This window comes from Bos grunniens, chromosome 11 (genome assembly GCF_055505025.1).
Source record: "Bos grunniens cultivar Pamir isolate PY7600 chromosome 11, Bosgru_T2T1.0, whole genome shotgun sequence".
NCBI classification, from domain to species: Eukaryota; Metazoa; Chordata; class Mammalia; order Artiodactyla; family Bovidae; genus Bos; species Bos grunniens.
Window position 1 is genome coordinate 32388673 of NC_141175.1, and position 17549 is coordinate 32406221.

The 17549-nt window shown below is 54.2% G+C and overlaps 1 protein-coding gene across 3 annotated transcripts in view; it reads left to right on the top strand.

Annotated features, from left to right (window-relative positions):
* Positions 1–17549, top strand: part of KLHL29 (kelch like family member 29) — a 331803-nt gene that overhangs the window by 173006 nt on the left and 141248 nt on the right. For all 3 annotated transcript variants that reach the window (XM_086325713.1, XM_086325712.1, XM_086325714.1), the window contains one exon: positions 12733–13062. In XM_086325713.1, the coding sequence (XP_086181839.1) occupies positions 12778–13062 (285 nt within the window). In that variant the 5' untranslated portion in view covers positions 12733–12777. The remainder of the gene's footprint in view (positions 1–12732; positions 13063–17549) is intronic.

The following is a 17549-nucleotide window of genomic DNA, read 5'->3' on the forward strand; positions in this document are numbered from 1 at the left end:
AAGATGGACTGGTTGTATCTCCTTGCAGTCCATGGGACTCTCAAGAGTTCGTTCAGGGGCTCCATAAGATCTTACGAGAAGCCCAAACAAACACTTTGGCCATTGTAATATATCTTTACTGTGTGCTTTTCTCTTGCCAGCACTACTTTCCCCCAAAGCCAGAACCTTGCCCCATCCCCGCCTGGTTTCAGATCTTGCACCGAGTCATGCATTATGGCGCAAGAGGCAGTTAGTACTTTTGGTATGACCTGACAAGGAAAGGTCAGGACAAGTGTGCATCCAGGGCATGCCCAGGGGGTTGCTTGGGAGGGAAAGTGGGGGCAGAGCCCTGACCCATGATGGAGCCCCAGAAGAGGAAGCCAGCTGCCTCTTAATTTCCCAGGGAGGGGTTCTGGATAAAGAAGAGCCCTCCCCCAGAGATGGAGACGAGAGAGCAGCAGGCTCATGCCAACACCGGTGAAGGCGCCACAAATCCTGCCGCTGAAGTGGCTGTTGGTTGTATATTCACTCTGGACAGGGATTTTAATGTCCCCAGCCCTCGGAGCAATTCTGCAGCCATCAGCCCAGACACTACTTACTCACTGAAATAAAAAAGCAGTCGAGTCTCTCCCAAGGAAGATAATATCCTGTCACAGGCAGTATGATCTGCCGGCCATGTGACGGCCGTTCCCTAATGTTTCCAAATAGACTTTTGAATAGACTCTTGTCTAGAAGAAAGCAAATTGCAAGAGCATTTTTGGCAGCCAAATAGAGAGCGCGTATTCGTCTTTCTTCTGTGCAACTCTAGCTGCTGGTCTGGCTCCAGGCACCGAGGAGGATTCATCCATCAGCTTGGGTCACTGATGAACACCATTTGCTGTGAAGAGAGATCTCGTCGAATTAGTCATTTCTGCAAGATTCGGAATAATGAGGCGTGCCAGAGGCAGTCTGCGAGAGAGCGGGAGGCCCGCTTGGAGAAGGGAGGTAACTGTGAAGTCTAGCTCCCAAGTCTGCGAGTGTGTGTCTGCAGGATGGTGGGAAAGCAGGCTCCAGACCGTGGTGTTGCCCTTCTCAGTGGAGCCACCCAGCGCAGGAAGTCAGAAGGAACCAGAGATGGTTACTTGTCTGGGTAATGGTCCTCTAGGACATCAAACCATACCCGCTGCCACAGCTGCCTCGTCAATCCTAATGTTTATGAGCCCCTAACTTATACACGCCTCCCTTCTTCCCTCCGTTTATGCTGATATTATGCTGCCAACTGTCATTTCCAATATCTTTTTTATTTTTCATTATCACCATTATAATGATTTACACCAAGAGCAATAGCACAAATGCCTAGTCAATTAGTCCCATGAGAAAAGTCTCTGAATCATGTGCGCCTTTTCAAAAAAAAAAAAAAAATTACTGCATCAAAACAGCCAAAATGTCTCAAAGCAAAGGTGCACACAAGCAGGGACAGAAATGGGAGCCTTGTTCTTTTAATATCGTTTATCGTTCCTCTAACGCATATGCTAGATACCACCTTTCCGAGGAAGGGAGATTGCTTTTTGCACCAGAAATTGTGCCCAGAAAAGGAATCAGTGGCATTTTTTCTGGAAATCTATCATCACAAAAGCATTTTGAGACATTTGTCTTTTTAGGTCGTGTATTAAGCTTCCCAGGTGGCATTCGTGGTTAATAATCTGCCTGCCAATGCAGGTGACTAAGAGATATGAGTTCGATCCCTGGGTCCAGAAGATCCTCTGGAGGAGGAAATGGCAACCCACTCCAGTATTCTTGCCTAGAGAATCCCAGGGACAGAGGAGCCTGGCAGGCTACCGTCATGGGGTTGCAAAGAGTTGGACACAACTAAAGCGGCTTAGCATTCAGAAAGCCCTGTAATTATGGAATATGGATTTTCTCCAAACACCTTTGCCCCACCCCCCAGGGCCGTCCAGGGTGATCACAGCACTGGCAAGCACTGTAGGAGCATCAGAATGCCGGGGTCCTCGGGCCGACGCTGATCCTGCTAACAGCTGATCTTAGGCTGACGTGTCTCAAGCTCTGCTGCTGTTGCTGCTAAGTCGCTTCAGTCATGTCCGACTGTGAGACCCCATAGACGGCAGCCCACCAGGCTCCTCCATCCATGAGATTTTCCAGGCAAGAGTACTGGAGTGGGGTGCCATTGCCTTCTCCAGTCTCAAGCTCTACCTGCGTTCAAGTCCTCCTGAGGGATCTTGTGAAAACAGTAGATTCTGACTCAGTGGTGCTGGGGCAAGCCTGGGATTCTGCAATCTACAAGCCCCAAGGTGGTGCCAACACCACAGACATACAAGCTGCCCTTGGGTAGCGGTGCTTAGGCCACCACCCAAGCCCTCATCTCCATCCTCTCCTTTTCATTTTCCCCACTTACAAAAGCCAGTGCCAGCACATCCGCAGTAAGCACTGCAGCCCTAGAAAGCCATGCTGTTGTTGCCGTGACCACCGCTGGACCTTTAATGCAGGGGCTCCCTCCCTGCCCTGCTCTGAGCAATCCACCCACTGGGCTGGAATCTGCCAGATTGTGTCTCCCTCAAAGTTTTTGGATGAGCTAAGACCTAGGAAAAGCAGGCAGGTTTAACTGGCAGTGGGAAAAAGTCGCTGTCTTCCTTTAGAGGTAAAGATGACACCCTCAAGCCTTCTGTTACAGAGCTTGATGCCCCCTAGGTTAAGACGTCACTGCCCTGGTTTCTAATGTAAGCTGTCGCATCCCCGACGCCTCTCTCCCCCCAGGCTCAAGGGTCTGGTAGAGGCTGCTCAGTTGGGTCCAGGCCCTGAAGCTGCCAGCAGCTAAGCAGCAATGCTGGGACAAGCCACCCCAAGCCTGGCACCAGGGCTGGGCAATCGTCACACTTGCCCTGCTGAGTGACCAGTGATGGCTGGGAGTAGGGGGTATAAATAGGAGAGTGGTGATCCCTCCTGGCTGGACAAGGCAGGTGGAAGGAAAATTCCCTTTCAGAGCAGGGGTGAAACGTGACAGCAATGTCTGTGCTCAGTTCTCTGCGGCCTTGGTGTTTTAAAGGAAAGGACCTAATCATAAAACCATACCCAGGTCAGTCCTGTGGCTGAGATCAGGGAGAGACTGGCATTAGCCTAGGGATGTTCCAGAAGCTGCTTGGCTTTTGAGCTGGTCAGAGGATTTGAAACAGAGCCCTGGGTCCGGTCTGGCCCCACAACTGGCACATCTTATGTCCGCTTGAAGTGATAAACACCTGCCTCTGCTAAGGAATACTGCATCCCCAGGAGCAGGGTGTGGGCTGGAAAAGCCATGAGGAGGCCACGCCTTCAAGATCAGACCTGAGATGGTGGCCTCTTCACATTTTTCACCCTGGACACCTGTCTCGCCTCAGAATGTGTTCCGAGCTGGAAAGGGCTTGCTGCCTTGATCTGGGAGTGTTTCCTGTCCTCTATCTCTGGGTGCCTAGCCTGCAGAGTAGTGGCCAGGATTCAAACGCAAACCTCTTGACTCCTCACTGGGGATGAGTCCTGGAGCAATCACCAGAAGCTGAGCTGGCAGAGCAGAGGAGGGCCAGGCCCAGCACTCAGACCCAGGCAGCTGTGCCCAGTCAGTTCCATGGAGGAAACAGAGGGGGCCCTGTCATTAGGGAGCACACCCTCATAGGAGTGGCATTCACGGGGGAGTAGAATGTGCCAGCCCATTCCTAGGTCGTCAGCCGGCCTCTGTGAGCTCGGAGAAGGGAGGGCTGGTTGGAGGAGGCCTCCTGCAGGAGGGCTGGAGTGGGCCCAGCCCCCCAGACTCAGCCAGAACCAAGTTGTCTGAGTCGGTGGGGCTCTGGTGGAGACAGGGGGTCCTGGGAGCCGAGGCACCCCCAGGGAGGCATTTCCCAGCGACATCCCCAGCTCCTGCTGACATTGGTGCCAAGTTACAGGACCAGGCCGGCTTCCCCAGAAGCACCCAGAGAATTCCTTTGTGCTGCATTTGCCAAGATGGTGTTCCGGCTGCCGTTTATTATTTTGCTCCAGAAGAAACACTAAAGATGCAGAGAGGGAAACGAAAATAAGAAAGATGGGCAGGGACTGTTCCAACCGACTTGGCAGCACGTCTCCCCCAAACGAGGCAATCATACATTTTCCGATCGAGCTGGACGGGCCGCGGCTCATTCTTCAGCCCCCTGTCTGGAGGCAGCGCGGGCTCCCCACCGTCCTGTGGATTAATCGTGCCTTCGGGCCCTCACAGCCGGCGCCCACTCCTCTGCATGCCTTAATGATAGGAAGGAGGGAAGGGTCATTAGTCACCTGTGATCTTGGGGCCAGTGTGCACACCAGGTGTGTCAACAGTTGGGGACACAGAGCACATCCCAGGACACAGAGCACCACTGTCCTGCCGTGAGTTTGGGGGTGCACAAAGCACAGGTCGGCGAGCACAGGAGTCTCAGGGGCCGGTGCCGTGGGCTCCTCGACAGTGGCCCCTGGGCCCCAGTCCCGCATGGACAACACAAAGCAAAGGACTGTGACATTCACAATGATTGATTATTTATTCATGAATTATTCATGTCGAGGCAAGTCTGTGGGACAAGACGCTGCTCTGGTATCCAGCAAGCAGACATGACACCGAATTATGGAGACACGGCCCGGCCAGCAGGGCTGAACCTGAACCTGGTATCCTCTGGTCCCCCCCTCCAGGCCACCCTTGGGCCCTGGACCTGTGTCTGTCATGGTGCCCTGAGCTGCAGCAGAAACCCGTCCATCAGGGCAGGCTCTGGGGTTTGTGATAGGAGATCCCCTTGAACACAGACATTCTGCTGAAAATGACCTTCCTTCCACCACGGTGAGGTGTCCACAGTGGCCCTGAGTGACAGAGCACCCTGCAAGGTCCCAGCCACCCAGCACAGGGGGTCTCAGGGAGTCCATGAGACACAGACCCACACAGCTTCCTAGTTCACAGCCGCCTCCTTCATCATCATCCTGGAAACCTGCCTGCTTCCTGTTGACCTTGGGGGGCTATCCTTGTCCTCCCTGTAACTCAGATCTGGTCATTATCCAGGGATGGGGCTCTTTCTCGCACACAGAGGGCTCATGAGGTTTACAGTTTGGTGCTAACAGTGGCCCTGGGGGCAGGCAGAGCTGTCCATTGCTGCTTCCCAGATGAATAACCCACAGCATCCCTGAGTTCCTGGGGCTTGTGAGGGGCGGTGAAGTGAAAGTTGCTCAGTCATGTCTGACTCTTTGCAACCCCACGGACTATACACTCCATGGAATTCTCCAGGCCAGGATACTGGAGTGGGTAGCCTTTCCCTTCTCCAGCGGATCTTCCCAACCCTGGGACCAAACCCAGGTCTCCCACATTGCAGGCAGATTCTTTACCAGCTGAGCCACAAGAGAAGCCCAAGAATATTGGAGTGGGTAGGCTATCCGTTCTCCAGTGGATCTTCCCTACCCAGGAATCAAACTGGGGTCTCCTGCATTGCAGGTGGTTCTTAACCAACTGAGCTATCAGGGAAGCCCAAGAAGTGGTGCTGTGGTTCAAACACAACCCTCTTGACACCTCACTTGGCTCTCTTTCCATTGTCCGGGGGCCCCAGGACGAGTCCTGGAGTGGTCACCTGGGGCTGAGCTAGCAGAGCAGAGAGGGGCAGGGCCAGCGTTCAAACTCAGGCAGCTAGTGGGGTGTGGCTTCTCCAAACAGAACAAAGAGTGTGGGCCCTTTGCAAGGAGACCCTGGAACCCAGAAGCTCAGTGGTGAGTTGGTGAGACAGGGTCTGAGAGGTGCCGAACACCTGGGGCCTGCCCAGCTCCTGGGGTCTGACTGGAGCGTTGAGCATGAAATGGTCCAGCTCTGTGCATGTTTTCCAGAGTCTGAACCAGACTTAAGCCAGGCACTGACTGGGATGGAGCCCGTATTTCCCAGTGGGGAAGGATGGGTAGGCTCCGTAGTACCAGACTGGTTCTTATACAACTCTAAAGTAAAGACGTTCCCTTTTCTATCATTATAAAGGTAATCTAACCACAACAGGGGCTTCCCGGGTGGCAGTAGTGGTAAAGAACCCTCCTGCCAATGCAGAAGACATAAGAGATGCGGGTTCAATCCCTGGGTCAGGAAGATCCCCTGGTGGAGGGCAGCAGTTTGATCCTCCAACCCATTCCAGTGTTCTTGTCTGGAGAATCCCATGGACGAAGGAGCCTTGGTGGGCTACAGTCCAGAGTCGGACATGACTGAAGGGACTTAGCACGCATGCATGCAACCATGACATAGAAAATAAAATAAACAACACCTAAAACTTTTGGTCAAATTCCAGACAGGCAGAATCACTTCTTTCAGTAGCTGCAGCAAAACTAAGACAAGCGAGGCTTGGTGCAGAGTGAAGGCCCAAAGTACACTTTCCATTTGGGCATCAGGAGCGCAGAGAAGGAGAGAGGCTGGGAGATGAGGGTTCTAGGGACAGTCAAGGGACAGAGGTTTGGGGCAGGAGCTGGAAGTCAGGGGCTGGAGCAGTTACATCATTTTGTTTTCATCCCAGTTAGCAATCCTCCTCTGACTACTCCAAGGGAAGAGAAAGAGACCCAGGACAAGGTGGTGTTGCCTGCGTCCTGGCACACCTGGTGCTCAGTGGCGATGACCAGAATGAGGGCTTGGCCCCAGTGCCCAGTAGGCAGGGAAGCCAACTTCTGACTTCCATTCACTCCAGGTGAAGGGGAGCCCAAGCGTGGAGCGTGTGTGTGGAGGTCCCGGGCCCAGGCCCCTGCTGGGGGAGCCCATACCCTTTCTGGTGAGCAAGTGAGTCATCATGGGAGCCAGCACCTTATCCCTCAGGAGTTGGGGGGCAGCAGGAACAGACCCTCCTCTCTCTCCCGGGGAGGAGCCCTGGATAAGGAAGAAGGTCTTCCTCACAGCGGGGCTTGGATGCTACAGGCACACCAGGCTGACCCTGTAATAATTTTGAGGGCTCATCTCAGCCCTGAGTTAGTTGGGCTGGAGGGTCATTGTTCTCCCTGGAGCCGGTCAGTGTGGGCCTCCTCCCCCTTTAGGGTGCTGGGGGGCTCTGTCCTTAGGCTTGGTGTCTACCTGTGTGTACTGAGCTCTAGTCTGTGTGGCTTTGAACAGGGAGGTAGGGGCAGGGCTTGGGGGCGGGGTGGTGCAGGGCCAATGGTTGTGCATCCACAGCAGCCCTTGGGCCCTTCTGGAGTGTCCCAGGGTGATGTGCTCACCCCATTCTTCCCCTCCACTGCGATTCTGTGAGCAGGGCCTCCCCTCCCCTCACTCTCCCCAGGGGAGGAGAGGCATGTGCAGAGAGAAGGGACTGGGAACCAGGGTCGGGGACCAGCTTCCCCAGTTGTGTGCCAGGCCCAGGCTCTCTGAATCTAGGTCTGGTTCTGGAAGAGTGGAAACCCAGTGTCTGCCTGAGGGGCTACAATGCAAGCTGGTGGTGGTGCATGCCTTTAGGGAACTGAGAGGTGTGAGGCTTCAGGCAAGCAAACATGGGCTTCCACCCGCCCCAGTTGGGGGCCCCATCCCCCTCCCGTCGTCTCTGCCAGCCCAGTATCCCTGGATGGTGCAGAGATCAACGCCCCTAGTGAAGGAGTGGGTGCCCTCCCAGCACCCCAGCAGCCACAGCCAAGCCTTCCACGTAAAACCCCCGCCTCTGGGAGGCTCTTCAGACTGAACCTGGGACCTGCCCCTTAGGATCTCCTGGAGGAGGGTATGGCAATGCACTCCAATATTCTTGCCTGGAGAATCCCATGGACAGAGGAGCCTGGTGGGCTACAGCCATGGGTTGCAAAGAGTCGAACACGATTGAGTGATTAACACTCCTGGGAGACTCTTCAGATTGAACCCAGGACCTCCCCCTAAACGTCTCTACCCTGGACCTCGGGCTAACCTGCCCCCACCCACAAATTAAGACTTTTTAGATCCTAGAGATCTTTCTTCACACTTGCGTGTAATTTAAAAGATGCTGGCCACACAGTCACCCCACCCAGGGGCAAGCCTGCTCCCTGATTAAGAGCCCTGGACCTGGGATTGATTGTGGCCAGACTCCCTCCCCTCTCTCGTGCCCGGGCCCCAAGCCGGGCTCTGCCCATTCACAGGCCGCCTGCCAGGTGTGCACCTTGACAAGGAAGCATTTCTGCATGTTTTGTCTGTAATTGCTTGACCAGGTTCATCTGAAATGCCTCGTGCGCCTGGGGCCTCCTCCCACCCGGGCGAACGCTTCCTCCAGCCCCAGATGCACGTGGGGGCCCACAGGCCGCAGCCCAGCAGGAAATACTGACGCGGCCACCTCTGGCACTGGCCCTCTGCCGTCTCACTCCTGGTACACCAGGCAGCATGCGCCTTTCATTCCGTTTTGAAAGGGGAAATTAAACTGAGGGATGAAGTCGAGCCCAAACCTGCCATGCAAATAGCTGACCTTTGTTTTGAATACACTTAACGAGGCCGAGCCCAGACTGTGGGTCCTCCAGCTGCCTGAGTGTCCGTCTCTCTGGTGTTTTCAGGAGACTCACAGGGATGCGCAGCAGGATGGGGATGGGCAGAGGCACAGCTGCTGGGCTGGCTTTTCTGCCATGCACCAGGGCTGTGAGGAGGAGAGAGCCACAATGTGGTCCAGGGGGCCCCTCTTCTCCAAGGTAGCAAGCTGAGAGGTGTGATCGGCATCAGAGGTGTTGTTGGGGCCCAGGAGGGCCCTGTGACTGGATCCCAAACATGCTGTGCCAGCTCTGGGCTTGTCTCAGGGCTGCAGGCCACCTGAACGGCAGCCCTCCTGATCTCCATCCTCAGCAGCTGGAAGGAGATGGTTCCTTGACAATGTGGGAGGTTGTGTTGTTCTGTAGGAATGTAGGGGCTGATTTAGTGCCAATCAGGCCAGGTTAGACTTAGTAACAAATAAACTGCCAATCTCACGGCCTTAAAGATAAAGATTTATGTACCAGTTGTGCTGAGTTTGGCACTGGGGTTGAAATGGGGGGGCAACCCTCTTCCATCAGATAATGGCACTGGCTGGGAGATGTGGCCTCTGAGGTCACCAGGGCAAGCAGAGGGTCACACCAGATGTTTTTAGAGAGAGTTCTGGAAATGGCCTTCATCCCTTCCCCACTCATTCTGTCTGCGTGAAATCAGATGCATGATCCCAAGTTAACTACGAGGGAGGATTCAGGGGTCTTTCTGGATGGCCAGAAAGAGAACACTGTGTTTTAAACTTGGAGCATCATGTCTGCCCCACTTAGGATCCAGCCTAGGGAGGCAGTCACCCCAAGGGCACTGGTAATTAGCAAGAGCCCTGCCCTGACAGGTGAACCTCAGGAGACCAGAGTCTAGGCCCTGGGTTTCAGCTGCCCCTGAACATGTAGATCCTCCTTTCAGAGCTGTCCTCAGAGACTCCAGGTCTGCTTTCTTAGAAAGGACAGTTCCTAGCTCCAGTGCCTTCAGGGAATTTCCAGCTGGAAGATTCAAGGTTTTATGTCTAAGGTTCTCCTTTTGCACAAATGTGTTTGTCCCTTCCTTAAACATTGAGCAATTAAGAAGAAATAAACATGTGTTTATTTATCCAGCAAATATCTCCTGAACACTCTTCTAAGCCAGGCATTGCTAGGTGCTGGGATTATAGAAACAATAAAGCCTGGAGTTTCCTCTCAAGGGTAGCAAATGTACAACAGCCATCCATGGATGCTGGAATGGTGGTGGGTGCAGATGTTCAGGGGGACAGAGGAGCTCTCTCACCTGATCTTGGGAAAGGAGTGGTTAATACAACCTCTGAGAAGAGTCAATGGCTGAGTTGGGTCATAACAGACACACAGGACTTAGCCAGATTCAGGGGAAGCCAGTTCTGGCAGAGGAACAGGGTGGGCTTGTCCACAGGCAGAGGGCGAGATACCTTCAGAAACTGTAATGTGTTTGGAATGACAGCACCTCATTCCCGGGATGGGAAGAATGAAAAGTGAAAATGAAAGTCACTCAGTCTTTGCAACCACTATACAGTCCATGGAATTCTCCAGGCCAGAATACTTGAGTGTATAGCCTATCCCTTTTCCAAGGGATCTTCCCGTCCCAGGAATTGAACCTGGGTCTCCTGCATTGCAGGTGGATTCTTTACCAACTGAGCTATCAGGGAAGCCCATTAATGAATGAATGATGATGAATGATGATGCCAAAAAAGAGAGCCAGCCCAGATGCTCAAGAATCCCCTGGCTACCCTAAGGAGTCTGGATCGTTATCAGAAGGATAGTATTTAAAGCAGGAGAGAAAAGGATGGTGACCAGACCTGTGCTTTAAAAAACCATAAGGGAGGGACTTCTCTGGCGGTCCAGTGGTTGAGACTGCACACCACCAAAGCAGGGGACTTGGTTTCAGTCTCTGGTTGGGGAACTAAGATCCCACACACTACAAGGCACGGCAGAAGATTCAAAAGGCAGTAATAATAAAATAAACAAAGTTTTTTTAAAAAAAGCCACAAGGGCTGTTGGTGGAGGATGGACAAGAAGGATGAAGCTGGGGACAGCGGACTGCTTGAGATAATGTATGTGGGAGGCATGATTTGGGGTGGATGTGCAGATGGAGGGAGGCAGATTTTGAGAAACAACTAGAGCAACAGACGCAAAAGCCCTGCTGGGAGGTACGGGGACAGACGTGGGGACAGGCAGATGGCTTTCTCTGAGAGGGAATTCCTGAGAATGCATGTCTGGGCAAAAGAACAATGCATTGATTTAAGGATGAACCATGTTTAGGTACCTTCAGGCAGCAGGATGGGGGGCGTGGTGCAAGGCAAGGGAGGCTCCAGGAAACATGGCTGAATGAGGTAGTCCAGGGACAGGGCGGAGGGTGGGAAACAAAGAGGAAATAGGGGCCCTTGAAAATGAGCCAAGAAAGAGGAGCCTGCTGCACAGACAGGAGGAGGGGTGGTAGAGGAAGGAGGAAAAGTGAGAGAACGTAATGTCGCCGAGACTGCACAGAGGAGCTTTCCAGAAGGTCGGCTGTGCCAAGGAGGGTGGGGAGGGGGGTTAAGGAAGACATGGGCATAAACTTCCCATTGGATGGGACAAATAGGTCCTTCTTGACCTCAGTGAGAATGACCCCAGAGGAGTGACCAGAGCCACACAGGAGTAGATGACAGAGCAGGAGCAGGGACCATGATCAGAACCAAGCATAGCCAGCTCTCCTGAGAACATCAGTTGGAAAAGTTTGTGAGGATAATCAAAGGGAGGTTCATTTTTATTTTGATGCTGTTACTATTGAATAGATGAAAAAACAACTTTTGTTACTATTGAATACAATTTTTGTGGCATGGTATAAGCTATGAAGCATAGCAATGAAATTAAGTGAGCCCACCATCCAACTTAACAAGGACAGTCATCTCTGCTTCAGGTGGACCTGCGGGCTTAGCCCAGGCTGTGGGGGGTCAAGTATCCAGCAGAGGGGACAATGCCAAGATAGGGGACAGCTGCTACCAGGGCCCTGTCCGTCACAGCCTGGACTGGGTTGGCCTGGGCTCTGGCTCTGTGGCACTAGAAGCTGGCACCTAGGTCTGGATGTGCAAGAACCAGAGTGGTATCAGGCTTAATGTAAGTTTGTAAAATAAAGCGGTCCATTTACTAGTCAGCAATTCCAGAGCCCCCAGCCCGAGCTGAGCTGGACTGGCAGGTTAGGAAAGTGAGCCAGGAGCTGTCCTTGACCTCCAGGAGCTCACACCCTAGACAGAAAGTGTGTGGAGAAAGGAAAAGAATCAAAGAGAACCACGTCATGCCTGAGCTGGGAGCAGAGCTGGGGAGGTGATGTGCAGGGAGACAACAGCTCAATCTGCCCCTGGCTCCCTAGCACTAACTTCTCCCCTCTGCATGTGCCTCACTGAGGCCTTGCCCACTAGGACAGCCTTTCCTGTATCTTTACATCCTTCCTGACTGAGGGTGACTGGTGCAGAGCCAGGCAAGTCATGGTCGTGCTGAGCAAAATTCGATCCCTGATGATACAGGAGGCCCTCGGGGTATCTGGTGTGTCTAGGTCTCCATGACAACACGGAGGGCCTTATGTTCGGATATTCGGGAAAGCTGCATGGAGACGGTCTGGTTCACAGAGGCTGGGGAGCTTGGGGGACTCTGGTGCCAGCAACTGAGTCGCAGGTTATAAAAGAAAACTCTCAACTCCCTAAAGCTTAACACCTTGGACTTGAGTCCTACACTGAGTCACGGTCTGGAGGCCGGAGATCCTGGCCACATTCTCACCTTCTAGCTTTTGGACCTTGAGGGAATCACTTATTCTTAATGAGTTCCCTGGCCCATAAAGTGAGGATGACCTTCCCAACTCACAGGCCACTCTAAGGATCAAATGAGATCTGTTGTCAAGGTCCTCGTTCACCACAAACTGAGTCTCCTGACATGGCTGTTTCACCTTACCATAGGGTTGAGGATAACAGGGCCTGAGGGGTCCACAGGATCTTGTTTTCACAGCAAGGATGGGGGGACAAAGTCCTAGTTATAATTAGCAGGCACACGTCTGCATCGTCCAGGGTAATGTGATGCTACCAAACAGAAAGCATCACTTTAAACCATGACTGGATTCAAATCTCATTGACTACACTTCTGCCATGTGATCCTGGACAAATCATTTATTCCTCATCTGTGATGGGGCTAATGATCCATGCTTTGTGGGCTTGCTGTGAATATGAAATGAGCTAACGGTTTTGCGCCCAGAGAAGATGTTTAATGGGCGCTGACAGCCGTGGCTGTCCTCGCATCCCGGCGGGGCTGCCCTTTGTTTAAACTGCCCTCCTCTCCACTCTCTGCCCACAGGTCCGGCCTCTGTTTCCCCGTGAGGAGCAGCCACGGCCAAGCGAGATGTCCCGGCACCACAGCCGCTTCGAAAGAGATTACCGGGTGGGCTGGGACCGCCGCGAGTGGAGTGCCAATGGGACGCATGGGACCACCAGCATCTGCAGCGCCACCGCTGGGGCAGGGGGCAGCTCCGCCAGCAGCCTCAGTGCCCGGCCCGGCCTTCTACCGCTGCCCGTGGTGCCCTCCCGACTGCCTACACCTGCCACGGCCCCCACGCCCTGCACCACTGGCAGTGGCGAGGCCATCACCAGCCTTGTGGCCAGCTCTGCCCCCGCCACCACCACCAAGGTAAGACCCCTCTGGTGTCCGCTGCGAGCAGGAGCCGGGCAGGAGAGCCCTGCTCCCCCACAGTCCCCAGCCGGATACTTCCTTCTCCAGAGTATAGGTGTCCCTGGGGCCGCGCCAGGCAACTGTTAAAGTTCACATGGTTTTAGTTTCCATAAAGCCTCTCTCTGTGACTAACTTGTGGGAAGACAAGCAGGTGCTGAGGCCATGTGTTGTCCTCTGTCACATGGACAAAAGGCATTTAACCAGCGAAAGGGCTGTGAAACTCTAAGGTGGTGATAGAGGGTCTCTAAGTGGGTGACCTGTAGATGGGTAAGACCCCTGGGGGCTCCGGTGACAAGTTTGCAAAAAGATTCTGCCCAGCAGTTGGTCCTAAATGGTCATAAAACTGCTGTGTATCAACCAGCGTTCATACCAAGCGTACGCACACCCAGGGTCCCCTCCAATCCCCAGACAACCCTATGACATCAGTACTTTTGTCCAGTTGAGGACACGGAGGAACCAAGTCTATGGGAGAAGTCTGAGGGGGGACCTTCCTGGAGGAACCCAGGCCTCAAAGGTGTCAGTTTCAGGTCATTTTCCCCTCTTCCAGAAGTGGCTCCAGCTCCCAGAAGCGAAAGCAGAAAACAGTCTGGGTTACCAACCACGACCATGGAAGTATAAATGTCGCCAAGGCTTCTGCCTGGCTTCCGGCCGAGCTGGTGCCCCTCGGGCCACTCAGAGTCCCTGGAGGGACGGGACCCAGGCTGGTGGCCGGAAGCCCATTCACGGCCACCCGGTGTCCTGGGCAAGCAGGCGCTCTGCAGGTCCCGCCACCTCTGCCAGGCATTCAGAGCTGCCTCCTAGGAGCCGTCTCAGGGCCAGCATGTGTGTGTGTGTATGTGTGTGTGTCTAGTCTTTTGTGCTTTCATAAAAGTTGCAGGAAAAGTTAAAGGCAGGGGAGCCCCAGCCCCAGCCATTGTGAGGTGGCGGTGGTGTTGGAAAGTGGCGCTCCAGGTGTGCTGAGCCTTTGTCTCGGCGATCTTCAAAGCTCCCTTTCAGCCCCGCTTCCCATTAATAACTGTGAGTGCTGCCGACGCAGTGCCCGGCAGAGGCCCGAGACAATGGAGCCATTGGAGGCCAGCTTGGAGCGCACTGACATCTTCGGCAGTGCCTTATTGATTTCATTTTCCTGTTATGAAAACACCGCCCCACTGAGGTGGAAAGGGAAGGAATGTTGGACAGGGGAGAGGAGACGGAGGCTTAATGTGGGCACGAGGCCCCTGGACCAGCCAAACACATTCCTCCCCAGGCGCCAGCCCCCAGGACGGCTCCGGGGGCAGTGACCTCGGCCCAGGGGACCCAGCCGGCCACCCCGCCGACCGCATCTGGCAGCCGCTCAGCTAGGCCAGCTGTTGGCCATGTGGAGGATGGCAGCGTCTGGAGCTGACGGCCGGGGGTCCAGGTGGGCAGGGAGGAGCTGGGCGGGGGAGCCCTCTTGATGGTTTCTACCCTCTCAGGGATGGAGGCCTTTTTAGGGACAGCGTCAGGCTGGGCCTCAGGCCGGGGTTTGGGCTCTGCCAAGCCAGGGAACTGGAGGGGAAACTCGGGGAGGGCCTGCCCTGCCCACACGGCTCCTGCTTTGCTCTCAAGCAGCTTGATATTCATCATCTCTGGCTGGGCCCCAAACCACAGCATACAGAGGAAAGGAACCCGGCCTCAGACAGAAAACAACAGCTGGGCAAGAAAAAGCTGGGTGGCTGGGAAGGGAGAGGGGCCAAAAGTTCACGCCTCTGTGGACAGCCAGCTCCTTGGCACACCTTCCCCCGTAACCATCTTCAGCCCAGTTTCACACCTGCAGAGGCTTGTCCAGTCAAGCAAAGGTGCCTGATTGCACCCTGGATTCCTGGGGTGCTCAGAAGGGAGTAGGGGCGGGCAGGGAGGACAAAATACAGCAGTGGTTTCCGTCCGGGGCCTTGGGGCTGAACTTGGGTTCTGGTTCCGTTCTGCCCTTCTGGCCTAACTGCCGACCCCCAGACTCCTTTCCCCAGCCTATTTGTCTAAGCCGAGACGGGACCACATCAAGTGACAGGCAAGCCACTAGGAGGTATCTGTGGTTTGCCTGGTCGACCAGTTGCGTCTTCACTGAGCAGCCAAGGTTTGGCTCTTGCCCTCAGGAAACTCATGGGCCAGGATATAACAAATCTGCGGCCTGGATGGTGCAACCGAGTGACCCGAGGATGCCTCTCCCGTTGAGGCTGTTGGCAGAGGCTGCTTTGTGGAATGGAGGGAGACAGACTCTGGAGCCAGACTGCCTGAATTTGAATTCCATTCTATCTCGTGCTGACTGAGTGACCCTGGGCCAGTTGCATAACCTCTCTGGGCCTCACTTCTGTAACATTGGAATAAGTGGTCATACCTGCCTGTCAGAGTTGTGAGGATCATGTGAGTTAAAACTCATGTAAAGAGTTCAGAATCACATCAAGCCTGGCACACAGGACATGCCCTATAGAGCACTATGGTCATCACCATTGTCCCCGTCTCCCAGGGGAGGCTTACGGGACAAGGCCACGCCCCTGTAAGGCAAGGTGATCATTTTCTGGCCTCACCAAGAGGAAAAGGTAAGGCTTCAGATAAGAAAACAAGAGCTAGGCCCCAAGCAGGCAGGGACAGGAACTGAGTTTTTGAGTGGTTAAGCCTCAAGCTGGGGCTCCCCAGCTGGCAGTAAAGAACCCACCTGTAAATGCAGGAGACATAAGAGACGCAGGTTTGATCCCTAGGTCAGGAAGGTCCCCTGGAGGAGGCCATGGCAACCCACTCCAGTGTTCTTGCCTGGAGAATCCCATGGATGGGGATCCTGGTGGGCTACGGTCCAAAGGGTCGCAAAGAGTCAGGCACAACTGAAGCGACTTAGCATGCACGCAGGCCTTAAGCTGACCTTGTGACGTGACCATGGTGACATGTCAGCAAGGGGCTGGAGGGAAGGGGGATCCAATGGGCCTCAAACAGAGACTGAGTTAGCACCACCTAGTAATGGGTGATGGCGGTGAGCACCTTAAAACTTCTGTCAGCCATGGGCTCTTTCCTCCAAGACAGCCCAGTGACTTTTTTTTTTTTTTGGCTGCATCCTGTCTTCACTGTCATGAGGGATCTTTCATTGTGATGCGTGGACTCTCTAGATGTGGCGCGCAGGCTCAGTAGTTGCGGTACACCCGTGTAGTTGCTCTGTGCTCTGGGGGAAATCTTACTTCTTAGGGATTGAACTTAGGGATTGAACCCAAGTGCTCTGAATTGGAAGGTGGATTCTTAACCACTGGACCACCAGGGAGGTCCTGAAAACCCAGTGTCTACACAGGGCAGAGGCCCCCTCTGGTGGACGACTTGGGGAGGCAGGTAGCTGCATGGAAGCCAGAAGCAGAGCTGTGGCTTTCACTTCCTTTTGTGTATTCCTACCGCCCCGCCCCACGTGTGGCTCAGACAGTAAAGAACCTGCCTGCAGTGCAGGAGACCCGGGTGCGATCCCTGGGTCAGGAAGATCCCCTGGAGAAGGAAATGGCAACCCACTCCAGTATTCTTGCCTGGAAAATTCCGTGGACAGAGGAGCCTGGTGGGCTACAGTCCATGGGGTTGCGAAGAGTCAGATATGACTGAGCAACTAACACTTGCACCACTCCGCTTCCACTCTCACCACCCCATAGTGGCATATGCTGCTTGAATGTCCTGGCCTGGCTTCCTCAGTAGAGGGTCTAGTGCTGTGTGGGCCAGAACCACCCCTGAGATGACAAATGTTGGCACCGTCAGGCCTTAGCATCTGCAGTGGGCTGGATGTGGAGCAGGGGGAGCGTCACAGCGTCTGCCGGCTGCAGGCACCCCCGTAGCCCAGGCTGTCACCACCCACGTAGAGACGGCAGCCCCTTCATCTGCCCTGCCCAGTGTGGGGCTGCTTCTGCCCAGCGTTAGGGGCAGTCCTGGCTCTCCAGGGCGAGGAAGGCTGGCTGTGCTCCCAGCGGCTGCTCAGGGAAATGATGGCAATTTTTCTGTCACTGCAGCCTCCAGGCCTGAGTTGATCTTTTGGTTTCTTCCTTTTTCCAGGGCCTGATGATTTCTTGCATGTTTTAGATGCAAGGCCGAAAGGCCAGTTGGACAAACACAACTCCTGGGTGACTGAAGCATGGTGAGGGCCTAGCCAGATACATACCACACACACACACACACACTCACACACATACACTCACTTACACCACACACACACACACACTCACACACAGTCCAACACACACAGACACACACTTGCTCAGACTGATAAACTGCTTCCCTGGGGCATAGGTCAGCTCTTAATCCTCTAGGACACAAGTTTCCAGAGCCCAAGAAAAGTAAGCATGCAACCCCACCCCTGTATTTTGTAAGTCAGAAGAGTGAGACTTTGAGAAAAAAAGACTTGCAGAGGTCACCTACGGAGTGAGAAACAGAGCCTGGCACAGTGTATTCACCATGGTAACCAACATTGCAGC